This window comes from Mirounga leonina, unplaced genomic scaffold (assembly GCF_011800145.1).
Source record: "Mirounga leonina isolate KUSES-001 unplaced genomic scaffold, KU_Mleo_1.0 Mir_154, whole genome shotgun sequence".
Lineage (NCBI taxonomy): Eukaryota > Metazoa > Chordata > Mammalia > Carnivora > Phocidae > Mirounga > Mirounga leonina.
In genome coordinates, this window is record NW_023270389.1 from 51676255 (window position 1) to 51698187 (window position 21933).

At 37.2% G+C, this 21933-nt stretch overlaps 1 protein-coding gene across 4 annotated transcripts in view; it reads right to left on the bottom strand.

Annotated features, from left to right (window-relative positions):
• RABGAP1L (RAB GTPase activating protein 1 like) overlaps window positions 1-21933 on the bottom strand; it is a 769071-nt gene that overhangs the window by 255911 nt on the left and 491227 nt on the right. For all 4 annotated transcript variants that reach the window (XM_035010758.1, XM_035010757.1, XM_035010762.1 and 1 more), the window contains 2 exons: window positions 9988-10113; window positions 7420-7563 (listed from right to left, as the gene is read on the bottom strand). In XM_035010758.1, coding sequence (XP_034866649.1) covers window positions 7420-7563; window positions 9988-10113 — 270 coding nt within the window. The remainder of the gene's footprint in view (window positions 1-7419; window positions 7564-9987; window positions 10114-21933) is intronic.

Sequence of the window (21933 nt, forward strand, 5' to 3'; positions counted from 1 at the left end):
TAGGAGGAGCCACGCGGGAGTGCACCGCAGGGATCTGCTGAGTTTGGAGACTCCACCTGGGGTCGGGTGCCAGAGATAGAAACGCGCGGTCACAGGCCGGGTGAGCACGGAGTGCGGCCGGAGACCGGGGAGACGGGAGTGACTGATGGCTTTTCTCTGGGGGCTCACTGAGGAGCAGGCCCCAAGTTCTTGGCTCCTCCGGGGCGGAGATTGGGAGGCCGCCATTTTCACTCTCCGCCTCCAAAGCTGGACGGAAAGCTTGCAGGGAACAAAAGCTCCCGAGAGCAAACCCGAGCAGATTACTTAGCCGGGAGGGGGCAAGGGCGGGGCAATTCCACCTCCGGCACAGACATTTGGAAACCACGGCAACAGGCCCCTCCCCAGAAGATCAGCGAGAACAGCCAGCCAAGATCAAGTTTACCGATCAATGAGAATGGCAGAACTCCAGCGCTAGGGGAATACTGCACATAGAATTCATGGCTTTTTTACCATGATTCTTTAGTCTTTCAAAGTTAATTTTTTTTTAACTGTCTTTTTTTCTTTTTGAATTTTTCTTTTTCCCTTTTTCAACCAACATCTTATCAATCCCTTTTTTTAAAAAACATTTTTATTTTTCATTTTCAGAGTCATATTCTATCCCTTTATAGTACTTACCCGTATTTTTGGCATATATATATAAGTTGTTCTCTCTTTAAAATTTTGAGATAGTTTCTTCTAACAGATTAAAATATACCTTAAATCTCTAGTATATGGTTTTTTCTACTCCCCTGCCTGATCACATTCTCTCCCTTTTTTCTTTTTTCTTTTTTTAAATCCTCTTTTCTTTTTTCAAACAACTTATCAATTCCTTTTATAAAATTTTTTATAATTTCCATCTTTACAATCATATTCCATCCCTTCATCATATCAACCCTTATTTTTGTACATATATAAGTTTTTCTTTCTTTAAAATTTTGGGAGGCACTTTCTTCTAACAGACCAAAATACACCCCAAATCTAGTGTGTGGCACTGATCTATACCAGCCTGATCATATTTGATTACATTCTGGTTTTTGTTGTTGTTGTTGTTGTTTTGTTTCGTTTGTTTTTGTTTGTATTTATTTTACCTTTTTCTTTTTCTTTTTTCTCTCTTTCTGTTTCTTTTTCCACTGCTTCAGGTCTTTTCTGATTTGTTTAGAGTATATTTTCTGGGGATGTTGTTACTCTGCTAGCATTTTGTTCTCTCATTAATCTATTCTCCTCTGCACAAAATGACAAGACGGAAAAAATCACCTCAACAAAAAGAACAAGAGGTAGTACCGACTGCCAGGGACCTACTCAATACGGACATTAGTACGATGTCAGATCTAGAGTTCAGAAACATCACTTTAAAGATACTAGCTGGGCTTGAAAAAAATATGGAAGTTATTAGAGAAACCATTTCTGGAGAAGTAAAAGAACTAAAATCTAACCAAGTAGAAATCAAAAAGGCTATTAATGAGGTGCAATCAAAAATGGGGGCGCTAACTGCTAGGATAAATGAGGCAGAAGAGAGAATCAGTGATATAGAAGACCAAATGATGGAAAATAAAGAAGCTGAGAAAAAGAGAGATAAACAACTACTGGATCACGAGGGCAGAATTCGAGAGATAAGTGATACCGTAAGATGAAACAACATTAGAATAATTGGGATCCCAGAAGAAGAAAGAGAGAGAGGGGCAGAAGGTATACTGGAGCAAATTATAGCAGAGAACTTCCCTAATTTGGGGAAGGAAACAGGCATCAAAATCCAGGAAGCACAGAGAACCCCTCTCAAAATCAATACAAATAGGTCAACACCCCGACATCTAATAGTAAAACTTACGAGTCTCATAGACAAAGAGAAAATCCTGAAAGCAGCTCGGGAGAAGAGATATGTAACCTACAATGGTAGAAACATTAGATTGGCAACAGACCTATCCACAGGGACCTGGCAGGCCAGAAAGGACTGGCAGGATATATTCAGAGCACTAAATGAGAAAAATATGCAGCCAAGAATACTCTATCCAGCTAGGCTGTCATTGAAAATTGAAGGAGAGATAAAAAGCTTCCAGGACAAACAAAAACTAAAGGAATTTGCAAACACAAAACCAGCCCTATAAGAAATCTTGAAAGGGGTCCTTTAAGCAAAGAGAGACCCTAAAAGCAACATAGACCAGAAAGGAACACAGACAATATACAGTAACAGTCACCTTACAGGCAATACAATGGCACTAAATTCCTATCTTTCAATAGTTACCCTGAATGTTAATGGGCTAAATGCCCCAATCAAAAGACACAGGCTATCAGACTGGATAAAAAAACAAGACCCATCGATATGCTGTCTGCAAGAGACTCATTTTAGAACCAAAGAAACCCCCAAATTGAAAGTGAGGGGGTGGAAAACCATTTACCATGCTAATGGACACCAAAAGAAAACTGGGGTGGCAATCCTTATATCAGACAAATTAGATTTTAAACCAAAGACTGTAATAAGAGATGAGGAAGGACATTATATCCTACTTAAAGGGTCTATCCAACAAGAAGATCTAACAATTGTAAATATCTATGCCCCTAACATGGGAGCAGCCAATTATATAAGGCAATTAAAACAAAATCAAAGAAACACATCGACAACAATACAATAATAGTGGGGGACTTTAACACCCCCCTCACTGAAATGGACAGATCGTCTAAGCAAAAGATCAACAAGGAAATAAAGACTTTAAATGACACACTGGACCAAATGGACTTCACAGACATATTCAGAACATTCCATCCCAAAGCAATGGAATACACATTCTTCTCTAGTCCCCATGGAATATTCTCCAGAATAGATCACATCCTAGGTCACAAATCAGGTCTCAACCGGTACCAAAAGATTGGGATCATTCCCTGCCTATTTTCAGACCACAATGCTTTGAAACTAGAACTCAATCACAAGAGGAAAGTTGGAAAGAACTCAAATACATGGAGGCTAAAGAGCATCCTACTGAAGAATGAATGGGTCAACCAGGAAATTAAAGAAGAATTAAAAAAATACATTGAAACCAATGAAAATGAAAACACAACTATTCAAAATCTTTGGGATGCAGCAAAGGCAGTCCTAAGAGGAAAGTATATAGCAATACAAGCCTTTCTCAAGAAACAAGAAAGGTCTCAAGTACACAACCTAACCCTACACCTAAAGGAGCTGGAGAAAGAACAGCAAATAAAGCCTAAACCCAGCAGGAGAAGAGAAATAATAAAGATCAGAGCAGAAATCAATGAAATAGAAACTAAAAGAACAGTAGAACAGATCAACGAAACTAGGAGCTGGTTTTTGAAAGAATTAACAAGATTGATAAACCCCTGGCCAGACTTATCAAAAAGAAAAGAGAAATGACCCAAATCAACAAAATCATGAATGAAAGAGGAAAGATCACAACCAACACCAAAGAAATACAAACAATTATAAGAACATATTATGAACAACTCTATGCCAGCAAATTAGATAACCTGGAAGAAATGCATGCATTCCTAGAGATGTATCAACTACCAAAACTGAACCATGAAGAAATAGAAAACCTGAACAGACCTATAACCACTAAGGAAATTGAAGCAGTCATTAAAAATCTCCCAAAAAACAAAAGCCCAGGGCCAGATGGCTTCCCAGGGGAATTCTACCAAACATTTCAAGAAGAATTAATACCTATTCTTCTGAAACTGTTCCAAAAAATAGAAATGGAAGGAAAACTTCCAAACTCATTTTATGAGGCCAGCATTACCTTGATCCCAAAACCAGACAAAGACCCCATCAAAAAGGAGAATTACAGACCAATATCCCTGATGAACATGGATGCAAAAATTCTCACCAAAATACTAGCCAATAGGATCCAACAGTACATTAAAAGGATTATTCACCATGACCAAGTGGGATTTATCCCTGGGCTGCAAGGTTGGTTCAACATCCGCAAATCAATCAACGTGATACAATACATTAACAAAAGAAAGAACAAGAATCATATGATCCTCTCAATAGATGCAGAAAAAGCTTTTGACAAAGTACAGCATCCTTTCTTGATCAAAACTCTTCAGAGTATAGGCATAGAGGGTACATACCTCAATATCATAAAAGCCATCTATGAAAAACCTACAGCGAATATCATTCTCAATGGGGAAAAACCGAGAGCTTTCCCCCTAAGGTCAGGAACGTGGCAGGGATGTCCACTATCACCACTGCTATCCAACATAGTATTGGAAGTCGTAGCCACAGCAATCAGACAACAAAAAGAAATAAAAGGCATCCCAATTGGCAAAAAAGAAGTGCAACTCTCACTCTTTGCAGATGACATGATACTTTATGTGGAAAACCCCAAAGACTCCACCCCAAAACTGCTAGAACTCATACAGGAATTCAGCAAAGTGGCAGGATATAAAATCAATGCACAGAAATCAGTGGCATTCCTATACACCAACAACAAGACAGAAGAAAGAGAAATTAAGGAGTCGATCCCATTTACAATTGCACCCAAAACCATAAGATACCTAGGAATAAATCTAACCAAAGAGGTAAAGGATCTGTACTCTGATAACTATAAAGTACTCATGAAAGAAATTGAGGAAGACACAAAGAAATGAAAAAACGTTCCATGCTCATGGATTGGAAGAACAAATATTGTGAAGATGTCCATGCTACCTAGAGCAATCTACACATTCAATGCAATCCCCATCAAAATATCATCCACTTTTTTCAAAGAAATGGAACAAATCATCCTAAAATTTGTATGGAACCAGAAAAGACCCCGCATAGCCAGAGGAATGTTGAAAAAGAAAAGCAAAGCTGGCGGCATCACAATTCTGGACTTCCAGCTCTATTACAAAGCTGTCATCATCAAGACAGCCTGGTACTGGCACAAAAACAGACACATAGATCAATGGAACAGAATAGAGAGCCCAGAAATGGACCCTCAACTCTATGGTCAACTCATCTTTGATAAAGCAGGAAAGAATGTCCAATGAAAAAAAGGACAGTCTCTTCAACAAATGGTGTTGGGAAAATTGGATAGCCACATGCAGAATGAAACTGGACCATTTCCTTACACCACACACAAAAATAGACTCCAAATGGTTGAAAGACCTCAGTGTGAGACAGGAGTCCATCAAAATCCTAAAGGAGAACACAGGCAGCAACCTCTTTGACCTCAGCCGCAGCAACTTCTTCCTAGAAACATCGCCAAAGGCAAGGGAAGCAAGAGCAAAAATGAACTATTGGGACTTCATCAAGATAAAAAGCTTTTGCAAAGCAAAGGAAACAGTCAACAAAACCAAAAGACAACCAACAGAATGGGAGAAGATATTTGCAAATGACATATCAGATAAAGGGCTAGTATCCAAAATCTATAAAGAACTCATCAAACTCAACACCCAAAGAACAAAGAATCCAATCAAGAAATGGGCAGAAGACATGAACAGATATTTTTCCAAAGAAGACATCCAAATGGCCAACAGACACATGAAAAAGTGCTCAACGTCACTCGGCATCAGGGAAATCCAAATCAAAACCTCAATGAGATACCACCTCACACCAGTCAGAATGGCTAAAGTTAACAAGTCAGGAAACGACAGATGTTGGCGGGGATGCAGAGAAAGGGGAACCCTCCTACACTGTTGGTGGGAATGCAAGCTGGTGCAGCCACACTGGAAAACAGTATGGAGGTTCCTCAAAAAGTTGAAAATAGAGCTACCATATGATCCAGCAATTGCACTACTGGGTATTTACCCCAAAGATACAAAAGTAGGGATCCGAAGGGTTACGTGCACCCCGATGTTTATAGCAGCAATGTCCACAATAGCCAAACTGTGGAAAGAGCCAAGATGTCCATCAACAGATGAATGGGTAAAGAAGAGGTGGCATATATATACAATGGAATATTATGCAGCCATCAAAAGGAATGAGATCTTGCCATTTGCAACGACGTGGATGGAACTGGAGGGTATTATGTTGAGCGAAATAAGTCAAACAGAGAAAGACATGTATCATATGATCTCACTGATAGGAGGAATTCTTAATCGCAGGAAACAAACTGAGGGTTGCTGGAGTGGGGGGTGGGGTGGGAGGGATGGGGTGACTGGGTGATAGACACTGGGGAGGGTATGTGCTCTGGTAAGCGCTGTGAATTGTGCAAGACTGTTGAATCTCAGATCTGTACCTCTGAAACAAATAATGCAATATATGTTAAGAAAAAAAAAAAAGAAGAAGAAGAAGGTAGCAGGAGGGGAAGAATGAAGCGGGGGAAATGGGGAGGGGTAGACGAACCATGAGAGACGATGGACTCTGAAAAACAAACTGAGGGTTCTAGAGGGGAGGGGGGTGGGAGGATGGGTTAGCCTGGTGGTGGGTATTGAGGAGGGCACATTCTGCATGGAGCACTGGGTGTTATGCACAAACAACGAATCATGGAACACTACATCTAAAACTAATGATGTAATGGAGGGGATTAACATAAGAATAAAAAAAAAAAGCCCAAAGTAGAAGAAAAAAAAAAATTCTTCTCATTTAGCAATCACTGCTAAGACTGTCAGACATTTTAATTGGCAGTATATGATATATGCATGTGTAATTCTGCTTATTTCTTTAAAATAGTAAAGTGAATAAAAGCAGCCATCTAGGGAACTAAAAACAATAAATGAAACAAATCAGATACCTAAGGAATTTGCAAACTAATTTTTTAAATATTCTGTGAAAATATATGGTATAGAAGTGTTGGTCTATCACTTCACTATTATCTGGTAGGAGTCTCAAACATCATATACAATAGAAATATCTTATGAATTGAGGATTAAATTACTGTATAATTAGAAAACAAACTTAGTGGTTACCAGAGGGGAGGTGGGTGAAGGGATGGGTTAAACAGGTGATGGGGATTAAGGAGTGCACTTGTTGTGATGAGTACTAGGTGATGTATGGAGTTGTTGAGTCACTATATTGTACACCTAAAACTAATATAACACTGTATGTTAACTATACTGGCATTTAAAATAAAATATAGATTACTACACAATTTTCATTTATATTCACTCTTAGGAGTATCACTGCATTACTATTAAAAACACCTGATTTTGAATTCATTTATATAACTTTAAAGGTCCTTTATCTGAGTAATACATTATTACACAGATAAAGGCTTATTATGAATTTTAATTACACATATTTAATTACCTCATCTTACTTTGTAGGAATTTTAAATGCCTTAACATTTTCATTTCTCACAAATAATAAAATTATAATAAAAATAGTCTTTACTAAAAATTCAAATAGAACTTTCTGGTCAATATTTATGGCTTAATGTATAAAAAAAATAAAATGAAGAAAATTATAACCACTTTAAATAGAAACTATTTTCTCTTTTGGCTTAGGTATGAGAGATGCAGTCACTCTACCTCACACAGCAGTAAGTCGATGATGTGGAAGACCATGCAGAGTGGGAACTTGGCTGTAAAAAGAGTGAGGAACCACTGGGAGGCATACATATGAACTTCCAGGTTCAGAACACAAAAATGGTGGTGCAGGTCCGGTAACTGCTCCTAAAAAGTCAAAGTGGAAAAGTGAGAAGCTTTATTTCCTACCACAAATGAAATTTATGACAAGCTTTCTATGAGCACTCTAGATTTTTTGCAGCGTTCATTGAATTTTATGTAACTACACAGAACTGATAATAGGAGATGAGCATTGGGACCAGGATGATCGAGGAAAATAAAGGCAGACTTCTTATGGACAAATAACAAAGATCACCTCTTACTCACTTGACTATTTTTGTTTCTTGGGAAATGCTCACTCTGACAGAATACCTATAGTCTAATGAATGTCATCCCTCCAGAGTCGAGTCCAGCACCTGATCAAATGGGTTGCCTGACTACCTAGGAAAGAAGTTTATTTTCTCTTTGGAGACCACTTAATATCAACATCATCTGGGATCTATGATATCACTTCAGTATATTTTGGGGGTACTGAGAAAAGCCCAAAACATAATGAGACTTTAAAACAATCTATCTTTTTTGAATTTTTGGTAGAATTCCCCTGGGAATCCATCAGGCCCTGGACTCTTGTTTTTTAGTAGGTTTTTGATCACTGCTTCAATTTCGTTACTGGTTATTGGTCTATTCAGATTATTTACCTCCAAGATACAGATGTAGTGAAAAGAAGGGCCACATGCACCCCAATGTTCATAGCAGCAATGTCCACAATAGCCAAACTGTGGAAAGAGCAGAGTTGCCCTCAACAGACAAATGGATAAAGAAGATGTGGTCCTTACATACAATGGAATATTACTCAACCATCAGAAAGGATGAATACCCACCATTTGCATCAACATGGATGGAACTAGAGGAGATTATGCTAAGTGAAATAAGTTAAGCAAAGAAAGTCAATTATCATATGGTTTCGCTTATTTGTGGAACATAAGGAATAGCATAGAGGATATTAGGAGAAGGAAGGGAAAAATGAAGGGGGGGGAATCAGAGGCAGAGACAAACTATGAGAGACTATGGACTACAGGAAACAAACTGAGGGTTCTAGAGGGGAGGGGGGTGGGGGGATGGGCTAGCCTGGTGGTAGGTATTAAAGAGGGCACATATTGAATGGAGCACTGGGTGTTATACGCAAACAACGAATCATGGAACACTGCATCAAAAACTAATGATGTAATGTATGGTGATTAACATAACATAATAAAATTAAAAAAGAAAAAGAAAAAGCAACAAAAGCAAAGGTAAACGAGTGGGACTACATCACCTAAAAAACTTCTGCCCGGCAGAATAAATATCAATATTATTAAAAATTATTATTGGTATCAATAATCCCAAATATTTACTCAGAAGAATTAAATCTCTAAAAACGAGCCTATTGCTTTTAATGTCCCTAGTTGCCCAGAATCTTCTACACAGTCCCTTTTCTCCTGAAAAAAAGCACATATGTCATTGTGCTTAGAGTTCACTTAACATCTTTCCCCTACTTCATTTCTTCTTTAAGGTTTTCTACCCTCCAACATTCTCTTCTCCCAGCAAAGTTGTCCTTAACCTCATTGCTAATCCTCTGTCTTCTCTGTTCTAGTCTTTTAGTCTCCCATTGACTTCACGTCCTCTTTAGACACCTATGGATCTCCTGACAGGTCAAGCCAATGAGCTCCTACCAGTAACTCTACTGCTGCGTCCCACTAACCTTAATCACTTTACTTTTCTCCAGTATGAAATCAATCCATTCATGTATTTACTTCACATTTCTTTTGGGTTCCCAATATCTCAGATAGAGAAAGCCATATAAGCATGCTACATAGACCCATTATAAATTTAAGATTTTCAACTTCAGGTGGAATTTCAGAGCTACTCAGTAATTCCTTTTATCAGCACTAGTCAATAATTTTGCCCTTGCTCACGATCTTTATTATGTAATATTTTACATATATAAAATAATATGTCCCTCATACATATAAATTTACACAGACATATTGTAAAACAGTAACAACCCATTGTTTGAGATCAAGAAATTATATAAGAATAATTTTTAAATATGTCCCAACATTAAAATATTTAAGTGTTTTTTATTCTTTTTCAAATCTTTTTCTGTCCTTTCAAGAGTTCTCTACATGTGGACCTAAATATGGTAGTGGTGCTAATTAAGGCAGGGAAAATTCTTAAGTATTTCCATTTATATTCTGTAAATATCTTCATTTCTTTACAAATAATACTCAGGAATCTCTTCATTGACTTAACTCACTATATTCCCACTTAAAAGTATATTAAAGTTAAATATTTACAATGGAAGACTATTTTTAAAATGATCAAATGGTTAAATAAATATTAACACCAATATAGATACTGGTCAGAAACCAAATATATATACATTTTTTCCGTAGAATTCCATTAAACTTTCATGAATTATTATTGTTCACCAATTTTATTACTTTTTCTCTAATTCAATCCCTGAGTGATAAAAGCCTAATTTTTATTTACCTGTATTAGTCTCTCCAACTGATAAAACTTGCAATGAAGATCTTCAAAGTTGTTTTTGTAGAGATCTCGTAAACCATAGTCATACATGATTTTCACCAAAACACAGAATGCTTGTTCCTCTGGCATCTACAGGAAAACAGATACATATAGAACGTGACTGAGTGGCATTTGGCCAGAGTGTCAGAAAAGTTCCTTCATGTTATTAGTCCTCTGCATTAATGGCTAAAAGCCTCTAGTGAATTAACTTCTTCAGAGCCAGCCTTCTGCAGCAATATAGATAAAATTTGTGTTCAAACCTTCCAGTTTCCTCACTTGACATGAACTTCGCTCTTTTGTGATTTTTTTGTTTGACAGAGAGACACAGCAAGAGAGGGAACATAAGCAGAGGGAGCTGGAGAGGGAGAAGCAGGCTCCCCGATGAGCAGGGAACCCGATGAGGGGCTTGATCCCAGGACGCTGGGATCATGACCTGAGCCCAAGGCAGACGCTTAACGACTGAACCACCCAGGTGCCCCTCTTTTGTGAATTTTAATCATCCTGTTATTCACTCATTAAGCCATCTTAAAAACAGGTAATACAGTCACATGATTCAAAAATCAATACAATGCAAAAGTATGCAAAGATAAAAGTCTTACTCCTCTCTGTCTCTGTATAATAATTCCTGTACCTGGCCCCCACCTCTTTGGCATAACCTCGTAGCTACGCTCCATAATTTCTCATCTATCCTGCTAGTGTTTCTTTATGCAAATAAAAGAATCACACTTATTTTATTTTTCCCTTTCCTACATAAAAGATAACATTCTATGTACATTACAATGCATCTTGTTTCTTTTTCCCTCAATAATATTCCCCAAAGAGGGATTTCTGGGTCAAAGGATAAATGCATTTTTCATTTTGATAGTGAGATACTGTCTTACCACAGTCTTCTTGATGTTATATTCTTTTTACATAAAAAGTTTTTAGGAAAGAATTTTATGAGCTTTTATCATTAAGAGTTAAATGACAAAATCTAACATACCCCTTCCAGAAGCATTTTTATCTGAACAGAGAATGAAATCTGAAATCCAAAGAACAAATCTCTAAATTGTGGTATCAATAAACTGAAGGGACTTAGAGACATACCTAACATTCTAGAAATTACATCAAGCAAACAGAAAAAGATTTTATCCTTAACTCAGTGTCCTAAGATATAACTATTGTGTAAACTTTACTTTTTTTTTAAAATAAAAACTTCATTTATTTGAGAGAGAGAGAGTTTGCACACAAGTGGCAGGGAGGAAGAGAGGGAGAGGGAGAAGCAGGCTCCCTCCCCGAGCAGGGAGCCCAACACGGGCTCCAGCAGGATCCCAGGACCCTGAGATCAGGACCTTGAGATCAGGACCTGAGCCAAAGGCAGACGCTTAACCAACTGAGCCACCCAGGTGCCCCTGTAAACATTTACTTCCAATGTCACTTCTTTGAAAGTCTGACCTTGGCTGATTATGGTATTTGACACCTTTGTTAGACTAAATTCCTGTCTGAATACTTGAGTCAAGTAGAGTTCTATGTACCCACTTAGAAATGTAACTGTTTATTTAAATTCTTACACAAATTGGTCACTTCTATTTTCGACTTATAAACCATGAAATACACAAATTAGTTAAATAAAACCTCCTAAAGTTAAGTAAGTACACTTAGCTGTTGTCATTTTGATTCTATAAACATTTGCTTATTCCTTTTTTATCTATGAGGTGTTTGGGGCTTTGACCTCAGGTATTCAAGTCAGCAAACATCTTTCAGCTTATACTCACTTTTTCAAAACACATGTACACTGTATTCTTTCCCCCTTTAACAATTCTGTCATTGAAGCTTCAAGCGACACTTAGCTTGCACAAACATGATCTACTCCTCCTACCACAAAGGTCTAAGCCTCTCCTTCTTCCTCTCAGATCTCTACTAAAACGGCCATACAAAAGTGCTCATGTAAGGTAACTGTAGCCAGCCCTAGAGAAATTAATTCACTTAAGTCCTAGTTGAATAGTTTATCATTTGGTATCCTACAAAAGGGATAAACCTTTAGTGCCTTGCATGGGTAAAACCACTAAAGCAAATAAAAGGTTTAAATGCCATTTGGTATCCACACATGCAGTCACTGAACACAGAGATGAATGCACTGTGCTAGGCCCTGGGGATACAGACGTAACGGTATAGCATCTTCCCAAAGGACAAGTACATAGGCAACTCTCCTTGACTTTGATAGGGACACAGAAATCCTGGGATTGGGGAGGTAGGATGTGTTGATGAGGAATTAGACATCACCACAGCTAGAGCGTAAGTAGAGAAATGGCTGGGTATGAGCCTGACTGGGTAATTTAGTCAGGAAAAAGACAAATGAACATAAATTTCTGCTTTGTTTTTAGGTATGGAGCTTAAATTCTCCCTTCCTCCCTCCATCTCTCTATCTCCAACTTTCTCCGCTCCCTCCTCCCCACTCCCTATCCATCTGTCTGTTTCTCTCATACACACAAACAATATATTTAATACAGTTCTTCAAAAACAAAAGAATTTTTAAGTTTGAATTTGATTCCCCCAAATAAAATGACAATCCCAGTCTATAACCTTATTTTTTTTTTAAATCTGTATTTGGGGGAGTGAGGAGTCTTAGAGCTGTTATCCTTCATGTCTAGCTTTAGGCAACATAATCTCTAAATAATGACCACAACAGATCCATCACCTCACATAGTTACAATTTTTGTGTGTAGTAAGAACTGTTAAGATCTCTCTTAGCAACTTTCAAATACACAATACAGTATTGTCAACTATAGTCACCAAACTGTTACATATCCAGAACTTATTAATTTTATACCTTAAAGTTTGTACCCATGGGTACAACTCACTCATTTCCCCCACCCCCTGTGGCAACTACCAATCTACTCTCTTTTATGACTTCTTGTTTATATTCCACATATAACTGATACCATACAGTATTTGTCTTTCTCTGTATGACTTATTTCACTTAGCACAGGCCTCTGAGGTTCATCCGTGTTGTCACAAATGACAGGATTTCCTTTTTTATGACCGAATAATATTCCATTAAATGTATATACAATATCTGTACCCATTCACTTGTTGATGGACATTTAGGTTGTTTCCATGTCTTGTCTATTGTAAATAATGCTGCTATGAACATGGGGGTGCTAATATTATTTCAAGATGGTAATTTCATTCTCTTTGCATATATACTCAGAAGTAGAATTGCTAGATCACATGGTAGTTTTCTTTTAATTTTTTTAAGAACTTCCATACTGTTTTCCATAGTAATTGCACCAATTTACATTCCCACCAACAGTGCACAAAGGTCCCTTTTCTCCACATCCCTGCCAGTACTTGTTACCTCTTGTCTTTTTCATAATATCTACTCTAACAGGTGTGAGGCAATATCTCATTGTTTTTGATTTGCATGATGATTGGTGATGTTGAACAATTTTTAATATACCTGTTAGATTTTGAATATCTTCTTTGGAAAAATATCTACTCAGGTCATTTGCCCATTTTCTCATTGGATGATTTGGGTTGTTTTTTTTCTCTTGAGTTACAGGAGTTCTTTATATGTTTTAGATATTAACCCTTATCAGATATGTGGTTTGCAAATACTTCTTCCCATTGTGTAGGGTGCCCTTTCATTTTGTTGGTATTTCTTCTGCAGTGCAGAAGTTTTTTAGGTGATGTAGTCCCACTTGTTTATCTTTGCTTTTGCTTTTTTTTTTTAATTTTATTATGTTATGTTAATCACCATACATTACATCATTAGTTTTTTGATGCAGTGTTCCATGATTCGTTGTTTGCGTATAACACCCAGTGCTCCATTCAATATGTGCCCTCTTTAATACCTACCACCAGGCTAACCCATCCCCCCACCCCCTCCCCTCTAGAACCCTCAGTTTGTTTCTCAGAGTCCATAGTCTCTCACGGTTGCTTTTGATGTCATAATCAAAAAATCATTGCCGGGCGCCTGGGTGGCTCAGTTGGTTAAGCGACTGCCTTCGGCTCAGGTCATGATCCTGGAGTCCCTGGATTGAGTCCCGCATCGGGCTCCCTGCTCGGCAGGGAGTCTGCTTCTCCCTCTGACCCTCCCACCTCTCATGTACTCCCTCTCTCTCATTCTCTCTCTCTCAAAAATAAAAATAAATAAAATCTTTAAAAAAAAAATAAAAAATAAAAAAAATAAAAAAAAAATCATTGCCAAGACTAATGTCAAAAAGCTTTTTATCTATGTTTATTTCTAAGAGATAATTTTAATTTTAATTAAATTTTTAATTTTTGTAAGAGATATAAGATAGGGGTGCAGTTTTATTCTTTTGCATATGGTTGTCCAGTTTTCCTAACACCGTTTATTAAAGAAACTATCACTTCCCCATTAAATATTCTTAGCTTCCTTGTCAAATATTAGTTGACAATATATGCATAAGTTTATTTCTGGGCTCTCAGTTCTGTTCCATTGGTCTACATATCAATTTTTATGGCAGTACCATACTGTTTTGATTACTATAGTTTTATAACAGAATTTGCAATCAGAAAGTATGATGCCTCCAGCTTTGCTCTTCTTTCTCAGGACTGTTTTGGCTATTCAGGGTCTTCTGTGTTTTCACACAAGTTTTAGATTGTTTTTTCTAATTTTGAAAAATTGTCATTGGGATTGCACTGAATCTGTAGATGACTTTGGTTAGTATGAACATTTTGACATTACCAATTCTTCTGAGGCATGAGCATGAGGTATCTTTCCATTTGTGTCTTATTCAATTTCTTTCATCAATGTTCTCAGTGTACAGTTATTTCACCTCCTTAATTCAATTTATTCCTAAATATTTAATTTTTTATACTATTGTAAATGGGATTGTTTTATTTCTTTTCCAGATAGTTCATTGTTAAGCACATAGAAACAAAAGTGAAGTTTGTATGTTGATTCCATATCCTGCAACTTTACTGAATTTGCTGATTAGTTCTAACAGGTTTTTTTTTTTTTGGTGGAGTCTTTAGGGTTTTCTATATATAAGACCATGTCATCTGCAAAAAGAGACACTTTCATTTTTTCCCTTTTTGATTTGGATATCTTTGATTTCTTTTTCTGGCTGATTGCTCTGGCTAGGATTTCTAGTACTGTGTTTAATGGGAATGGTGAGAGTGGGCAACCTTGTATTGTTCCTGGTCTTAGAGAAAATGCTTTCTTTTTCTTTTTTTCAGTGGAGATGTAACTGACATATAACATTATATTGGTTTCAGGTATACAACCTAATAGTTTGATATCTGTACATAATGTGAAATGATCACAAGTCTAGTTAACATCTATCACCATACATAGCTCAATTTTTTTGCAATGAGAACTTTTAAGATTTACTCTATTAGCACTTTTCAAATATGCAATACAGTATTATTAACTATGCTGTACATTACATCCTTATGACTTATTTATTTAATTGGAAGTTTGTACCTTTTGACCCCCCTTCACCCATTTCATCCACCCCTAACCCCCCACCTTTGGCAACCATCAATTATGTCTACGAACTTTTTTTTTTGAAATTCCGCATATAAGTGAGATCATATATTTGTCTTTCTGTCTTTAACTTATTTTACTTAGCATAATGCCTTCAAGGTCCATTCATGTTGTTGCAGACAGCAAGATTTCATTCATATATATATATATATATATGAGACACATTTTCCATATCCATTCATCCATCAGAAGCTACTTAGATTGCTTCCATATCTTGGCTATTGTAAATAATGCTACAGAGACCATAGGGGTGCATATATCTTTTTGCTTTATTCTTATTTCCTTTGGATAAATACCCAGAAGTTGAATATTTGATCATATGGTAGTTCTACTTTTAATTTTTTGAAGATCCACCATACTGTCTTCCACAGTGGCTGCACCAATTTACATTCCCACCAATAGTGCACAAAGGTTCCCTTTTCTCTACATCTTTGCCAACACTTGTTATTTCTTGCCTTTTGGTAAGAGCCATTGTAATATATATGAGGTGATATTTCATTGTCGTTTTGATTTGCATTTCTCTGATAATTAGTGATGTTGAACATCTTTTATTATACCCCTTGGTCATCTGTATGACTAGAGGGAAAGCTTTCAACCTTTCACCACTGAGGATGATGTTAGCTGTTGGCTTGTCATATATGGCCTTAATTATAATGAGATACATTCTGTACCTAATTTGTTGAGAATTTTTATCATGATTTTTGTCATTTATCATTGAATTTTGTCAAATACTTTTTCTGCATCTACTGAGATGATTTTTATCTTTCATCCTATTAATGTGATGTACCACATTTATGATTTGTGTATGAACCATCTTTCATCCCAGGGATGAATCCCACTTCCTTGTGGTGTATGATCCTTTTAATGTGATGTTCAATTCTGTTTGCTATTCTGTTCCAGTCTTTGTTATCTTCTTCCTTCTACTAACTTTGGGCTTAGTTTGTTCTTCTTATTCTAGCTCCTTGAGGTATAAAGTTAGGTTATTTGAGATATGACTATTTTCTTGATGCACACATTTATCATAATAAACTTCCTTTTAGAACTGCTTTTGCTGCATTTGGTGTGTTTCCATTTTCATTTTTCTCAAGATATTTTTTAACTTCCCTTATGATTTCTTCTTTAAATCACTGTTATGTTCAGGAGTGTGTTATTTAATTTCTGCATATTCATGAACTTTCCATCTCTTCTCCTATTAGTGATTTCTAGTTTTGTGGTTACAAAGGCTACTTCATATAATTTCTATATTCGTAAATTTCTTGAGATTTTTTTCTATGGCCTAACATATGATCTATCCTAGAAAATGTCCCATGTGAACTTGAGAAGAATGTGTAGTCTGCTGGTTTGGGATGGAATGTTTTGTATATGTCTGTTCAGTACATTTGGCTTACAGTGCTGTTCAAATCTGCTGTTTCCTTATCAGTTTTCTGCCTAGATTATCCATTGTTGACAGTGAGGTATTAAAGTCCCCAAATATTATTGTTGCTGTTCATTTCTCCTTTTAGTTTTGTTTGTTATCTGCTTTATATATTTAGGTGCTCCATGTGGGCAAATACATATTTATAATTGTTATATCTTCTTGATGACATTTTTATCATTATATGACGACTTTGTCTTTTTTGACCCTTTTTAGCTTAAAATCTATTTCGTCTAATATAAATATAGCCACCTCTACTTTCATTTGTTTGAAATATCTTTTTTTTCCTTTCATTCTCAGTCTATGCGTATCCTTATGACTAAAGTGAGTCTCTTTATAGGCAGCATATAGTTGGGTCTTATTTTTGTTTTTTTGTTTTTTTTCCCTCCGATCAGTTCTTCTATATCTTTTGATTGGAGAATTTATCCATTTATGTTTAAAGTAATTATTAATAGGTAGCAACTCATTATTGACATTTTGCTGTGTTCTGACTATTTTGTGGGTTCTTTGTTTCTTGCTTTCTCTCTTGCTGTCTTCCGATTTAATGACTTTTGTAGCAGAATGTTTTCTCTTCTCTTTATCTTTGGTGAATCTACTGTCAGTTTTTGCTTTATGGTTACCATGAAACTTACTTAAAATGTCTTATAGTTATAACATCCTATTTTAGGTTTATGAAAACTTAACTTTGATAGTATATAGAAACTTGGTACTTTCACTTCTCCCCCACCTCACACTTTAGGTTACTGATGTTACAGTATACATCTTTTTTATATTGTGTAGGAAAAATTATTGTAGTTATGGTTATTTTTAATATGTTTGTTTTTTTAACTTTACACAAGAGTTATAAGTGAATTATGTACTATCATTACATATTACAGAATCTGACTTTGACTACATAATTACCATTACCAGTGAATTTTACACATTTGTATGTCTTTACAATGTTAATGAGCATCCTTTTAATTCAGCTTGATGAATGCCCTTTAGCATTTATTGTAAGGGAGGTCTAGTGATGATGAACACCTTCAGCTTTTGTTTGTCTGGGAAAGTATCTCTCCTTCATTTTTGAAGGTTAGCTTTGCTAGGTATAATATTCTTTTTCTTTCAATACTTTCTTTGAATATATCATCCCACTCTTTCTTAGCCTATAATGTTTTTGTTCAGAAACTGAATAGTCATCTGGAGAGTTCCCTTGCATGTGATGAGTAGCTTTCTTTTTGCTGCTCTCAAAATTCTCTTTGAGTTTTGACAACTTAATTATAATGTGTCTTGTTATAACCCTGTTCAGATTCTAACCATCTAGAGTCTTCTGGGCCTCATAAGTCTGTAAGTCCTTTTGTATCCCCAAGTTCAGAAGGCTTATAGCCATTATTGCTTTAAACAGACTTTCTGTCCCTTTTTAATTTCCTTCTGGGATTCCCATAATGTATATATTGTTTCATGGGATGGTGTCCCATAACTCCTGTAGGCTTTCTTCACTCTTTTTCATTTTCTTTTTGCCCCTCTGACTTGATAGTTTCAAATGACCTATCTTCTAGTTCACCGATTCCTTTGTATGTTTGGTCAAGTCTTTTGTAGCTTTCTATTAAAGTCTTCAGTTCAGTCATTGTATTCTTCAGCTCTAGAATCTGCTTTTTTGATGGTTTCTATTTCTTTTTTTTTTAAAGATTTTTTTTTAATTTATTTATTTGAGAGAGAGAGAGAGAGAGAGTGAGAGAAAGAGCGCAAGAGGGGGTAGAGTTAGAGGGAGAAGCAGACTCCCCGCTGAGCAGGGAGCCCGATGTGGGACTCGATCCCGGGACTCCGGGATCATGACTTGAGCCGAAGGCAGTCGCTTAACCAACTGAGCCACCCAGGCGCCCGATGGTTTCTATTTCTTTGTTGATTTCATTTTCGTTTCCTAATTTTATTTAGTGATCTGTGTGTTCTTATAGTTCATTGAACTTCTTTAAAGGGATTATTCTGAATTCTGAATTCTTTGTCAGACAGTTCATAGATCTGGGTTTCTTTAGTTATTTGAGATTTTTTGGTTTCCTTTGGTGGTATCAAAGGTACCCGATTCTTCATGATCCTTGATTCCTTGCATTGTTATCTGCATACTTGAGTAAGTGGTCCCCTCTTCCACATATTACAGTTTGCTCTGGCATGCAAAGACCTTCACCAGTTAGCTCAGCTTAGGGTACTGGATGGACCAGTTGGTAGTATTCAGGGGCAAGCAGGGCTTGCTATCAATCTAGTTGAGTGAGGCCACTGCTCATGCTTTAAGGCCAGGGGGGATGGTATTGGCTGGGCTACACAGTTGGGTGAGCCTACTGGCTATGCTCAATATTCAAGTAGGACCAGTGGGTGGGCTGTCTGACGAGGTGGGGCTGCTGGCCAAGCTCCACTCAGGTGGGGCCACTAGCTGGGCTCTGCATTCACTTTCAGATGAACAAGATCAGAGGCTATCTTCCTTGGCAGGGTGGTGCCACTAGTTAGACTCCACAATTAGGCAGGGTTATGGGTTGAGCTCTGAAATAGCTCCTGGTCAAGTGGGGTCTCAGGTTGTGCCAGACCAGATGGTGCTGTGGGCTGGACTTTGTGTTCAGGTAAGGCCCCAGGCTGTATCCAAGTTAGGCAGGACCACAGGCTTGGCTTCACAATCAGGTAAGCTATTGGCTGTGCTCTGCTGTTGGCCAAGGTAACTGGTTGAGCTCTCTGGTCAGGAGGGGTCTCCAGCTGTATCCCACAGTTGAGTGAGGCTAGAGACTGTTCTATGGTCATGTGGAATTACTGTCCAGGCTTCCTGATCAGGTGAGGCTGCAGGCTATGTTCAGGAATTGGGTAGGAGTGTAGCCTAGGCTCTGTGGCTGGGCAAGACTGCAGGCTGGGCACTCTGGCTTGGTGGTACTGTGGGCTAGGCTTTGAGGCTGCCCAGGGTCACTTAAAGGCCAGAGGCTATGTTCAACAGTTGGGGAGGGCTGCTGACTTGGGTCTCCGCTTGAATGGGGCTATAGGATGGGGTCTGCAGCAGCTCAGATTCTCTGGCCAGGTTTCCTATAGGGTCAAGACTGAAGGCTAAGCTCAGCCACTTGGTGGGGCTATGAATTTGCTTCCCTGCCTGAGCAGGGTTCCACAGGTTCCATAGCCAGTCTGGCCCATTGACTAGGGATCCAAATCAGGCAGAACTGCCAACCAATATATTGTTTAAAACAATATTAAGATGTTGGAACACAGTGGATCTCTAATATTGAATATCCACCTTTGTTGTGTATAGGAGCTTTGTCATAGAATCAGTGTTGTTTTATTGGGGAAAGGAGGAGACAAATATTAAAATATTATAATTTAAGATATCAAAATATCATCCATGGTTCTATGAAATACAAAACTAAATACCTGCCTCACATGCATAATCTGAGAATCAATCATGATGTAATCATTGTTTGGTAACAAATGTTGATAAGGATCTGCCATCTGTACTAACACTGAATGGAGACAGTCTCCAAGCTTCACTGCTTCTTTCTGCAATTAATCATAAAACAAAGCAGGTCCATGTACTTCAAAAGTCTTTAAAGCTCACCTGATGTAACACATCAAGATGTATTTCAAAGTAAAATTACATGCTGATAATATAAAATAATCCCCTTATTTGGATAAAACTAAATTTTCTGTTCTGCATGATTGTGTTTCACATGTTTTTATAATAAATCTATGTTTTTCTATGAAGGCAATGAAAGTTACACTAATTTTTCATTTTCTTCAACAAAGGTAAATGCTAGTGAGAACTCTGAAAATCATGAACTCATGAGTGTTCATTTTCCATTTACAATATGAAAAGCAAATAAAATGAAAACTTCTAGCTTTTCATTTTCCTTTTAAATCAAATGTATACTAAAATACATTTAAACTGAATGTCTATTTATAAGTCATAAGACATATTGTATAACATTAGTATGCTCTGTGTAATCAATTTAAGCTAGTGGGACAAGGGTCCAAAAGGAAAGGCTAGGCAAATAATTAAGCCAATTCTAGAACAAATAGCAGCAAACAACATTATTAGAGGCATTCATTCATAACCCCTTTTGATCCTCATAAAAATTCTGTAAAGTAGGTATTATTTTTACATTTTTAATATTAACTGGTGAAGTTCGGAGAAGTTAAGTGATTTTCCAATAATTACACATCTATTAAGTAAAGCCTGGATTTAATCCCATGATTGCATTCTTTTTGGTGCCAGATACAAAATAAGACCCTTTACATTGATAATATAAAGTATCCAATATTCACAAAAATCCTAGAAAAATGATAATATTATCTCCATTTAATAAATGAAGAAACTGAAGATCAAAGAGTTTAGGAAACTTGTTGAAGGTCACAGAACTTGAAAGGTATTAAACCACAATTCAAATTCATAGTCATGCTTTTATTATCTGTGAAGGAGTTCAGCTTTGAAAGGGCAAAGAAACCTAAGATAGTTAATGGGAGATCAAGAGAGTTTTTGTTTTGTTTTTTTTTGAGAGAGCGAGAGAAAGAGCACATGCGTGCATGCATATGGGAGGTGGAGGGGCAGAGGGAGAGAGAGAGTATCTTTTTTTTTTTTTAATTAAAAGATTTTATTTATTTGACAGAGAGCGTGAGAGAGCACAAGCAGGGGATCAGTAGAAGGAGAGGAGAAGCAGGCTCCCCGCTGAGCAGGGAGCCCAATGCGGGGCTCAATCCCAGGACCCTGAGATCATGACCTGAGCCGAAGGCAGATGCTTAACCATCTGAGCCACCCAGGTGCCCCGAGAGAGTGAGAATCTTAAGCAGACTCCACACCCAGCATGGAGCCTGATGAGGGGCTCGACTTCACAACCCTAAGATCATGCCCTGAGCTGAAATCAAGAGTGGGACACTTAACCAACTGAGCCACCCAGGCACCCCCCCAAGAGAGTATTTTTTAAAGGTAAAATGTCTTGAGTGTATTTACTCACAGGGAGATGTCAAGAAAATACAAGAATTAACTTAGAACAGGAAAATTTCT